At 52.7% G+C, this 2,500-nt stretch overlaps 1 protein-coding gene across 1 annotated transcript in view; it reads right to left on the bottom strand.

Annotated features, from left to right (window-relative positions):
- svep1 (sushi, von Willebrand factor type A, EGF and pentraxin domain containing 1) overlaps positions 1–2,500 on the bottom strand; it is a gene marked incomplete at its 5' end in the record, with an annotated part of 271,175 nt that overhangs the window by 88,464 nt on the left and 180,211 nt on the right. The window contains one exon of the mRNA XM_083640220.1: positions 2,176–2,283. Within this exon, the coding sequence (XP_083496346.1) occupies positions 2,176–2,283 (108 nt within the window). The remainder of the gene's footprint in view (positions 1–2,175; positions 2,284–2,500) is intronic.

The following is a 2,500-nucleotide window of genomic DNA, read 5'->3' on the forward strand; positions in this document are numbered from 1 at the left end:
TAAAAATATTATTCTGCCAAACAAAATTCCCTGGCCTTCACTGTTTTATTGAAGGAAATTATTTTTGAGGTGTGACTACATCAGAAAATTAGCTTCAGAGTCAGTGATGTGTTTGAAATGTTTAATTTCACAAAAGGGTCATTATCTCAGCTTCTAGAAAAAAACGGCTCTTTTTGGTTAAATCAAGCTATCTTCTCCGGCTGATAACTAAAGAACGGAAAATTATATCAATAAACCTGTTTTTGCTGATGATAGAAAAGAGTCTCATCGTTCTTTTTGCGTGTTCAGTGTTTACATAGTAATATCACACAATATTCTGTGGGCCTCGAGAAATCACTGAAAAAAGCTCTGAAACTCTGGCACTGGGAGCGTCCGTTCTCCAAAAGTGGCTGGCACTCAATGAGTTAAACAGCACATCATTGGAACAATTAGTGAAGTCTCACTACACATGTTTTATTGATATGACACTCTGAATATAAATGCTCTTATGTGGGGGGAATAAAATAAAACTGGGCAGTCCCAACTGTTCAGATTTTCAGAAGTACTCTATATAAGACCCCATTTACACCTGGTTTTTAAAAGCGACCTGTATCCAGATACGTTATCTGCATACAGGTCGCATTTAAAAACCAGGTGTAAATAAATGGGGTGTAGGTAAAAGCCAGTATAGAAAGTTAGCATGCACCAACGAGTGCAGGACGGATCACAGTGCAGAGGTTTGCTGCTCAAGACCTTTGCCCAAAGGCACTTGGGCTGTGTAGATGGATCTAATACGAGCCGGCAGCCACCCAACACTCTGAGCCAGGGATGGAACCAGCAACCTGGAGGTTATCGGTTCAGCATCTCTAGGCTAATTTACATTGACAAGCTGGCCTGGTCGGGCCTTCACTGGGCCAATGTTGTAAGTGGAACTAGATGATTTGGACTCTTGTGTCTGTGGGCGTGGAGCTGCTGGGTCAAATGACATGAACGTCCGTGTGAAGAAGAATGGACTGAATGAAGGAGAAACACCTGCTGCTCTCAGCTGTTAGAACAACACCAGGACAGTAATGACATTAACGGTCACTGTGCAGCAACAACATGACTTCATCTGTCTACTTGTCCCATTCTCTCTCTCTATCTCCTGTATCTCTCTCTCTCTCTCTCTCTCTCTCTCACACACACACACACACACACACACACACACACACACACACACACACACACACACACACACACACACACACACACGTGCATCATACCTGCACTCAATTAAAGTCTATCCTCTCTGTCCAATGTGTTTCATTATTACACACACACACACACACACACACACACACACACAGACACACACACACACACACACACACACACACACAGAAAGGCCTCTCCTGATCTCCTTTTTCCAGTCACCTAACGGAAAAGATCCCGTGTAGCCATCACCCGTGGAGGGAGAGGGTGGAGCGCGGGTGGAGGAGACGTGGAGGGAGAGGGTGGAGCGCGGGTGGAGGAGACGTGGAGGGAGAGGGTGGAGCGCGGGTGGAGGAGACGTGGAGGGAGAGGGTGGAGCGCGGGTGGAGGAGACGTGGAGGGAGAGGGTGGAGCGCGGGTGGAGGAGACGTGGAGGGAGAGGGTGGAGCGCGGGTGGAGGAGACGTGGAGGGAGAGGGTGGAGCGCGGGTGGAGGAGACGTGGAGGGAGAGGGTGGAGCGCGGGTGGAGGAGACGTGGAGGGAGAGGGTGGAGCGCGGGTGGAGGAGACGTGGAGGGAGAGGGTGGAGCGCGGGTGGAGGAGCCGTGGAGGGAGAGGGTGGAGCGCGGGTGGAGGAGACGTGGAGGGAGAGGGTGGAGCGCGGGTGGAGGAGACGTGGAGGGAGAGGGTGGAGCGCGGGTGGAGGAGACGTGGAGGGAGAGGGTGGAGCGCGGGTGGAGGAGACGTGGAGGGAGAGGGTGGAGCGCGGGTGGAGGAGACGTGGAGGGAGAGGGTGGAGCGCGGGTGGAGGAGACGTGGAGGGAGAGGGTGGAGCGCGGGTGGAGGAGACGTGGAGGGAGAGGGTGGAGCGCGGGTGGAGGAGACGTGGAGGGAGAGGGTGGAGCGCGGGTGGAGGAGACGTGGAGGGAGAGGGTGGAGCGCGGGTGGAGGAGCCGTGGAGCAGAGCTGCCTGCGTCTGAGAGAAGTGGCGACACACCAGACATACCTGAGTTGTCGGAAAACTGCGGCACTTCCCAAACGACCGCCGTCTCCGTGTCTGTGGCCGGGACCGTGGGCGGCGATCTGCACCTGTCAATCACCGGGGGCTCCGTATCTAGGAGGAGGGGGGGGGGAGGGGGGGTATACATACACACAAGTACAGACAGTGGTTAAGCCTAACCGCCACGGACGCCTGACAGCCAGATGGAGGAAGCATCATAAATTAGCACATTTCAGAACGTCAAGTATATCGACGGTAATCATAAAGCTTTTCGCCAACTGCAAAAAAAATAAAGTGAACTTGGATTCTCTTGCTTTATTGACCCCACGCT

This window comes from Poromitra crassiceps, assembly GCF_964638095.1.
Source record: "Poromitra crassiceps genome assembly, chromosome: 7".
Taxonomy (NCBI): domain Eukaryota; kingdom Metazoa; phylum Chordata; class Actinopteri; order Beryciformes; family Melamphaidae; genus Poromitra; species Poromitra crassiceps.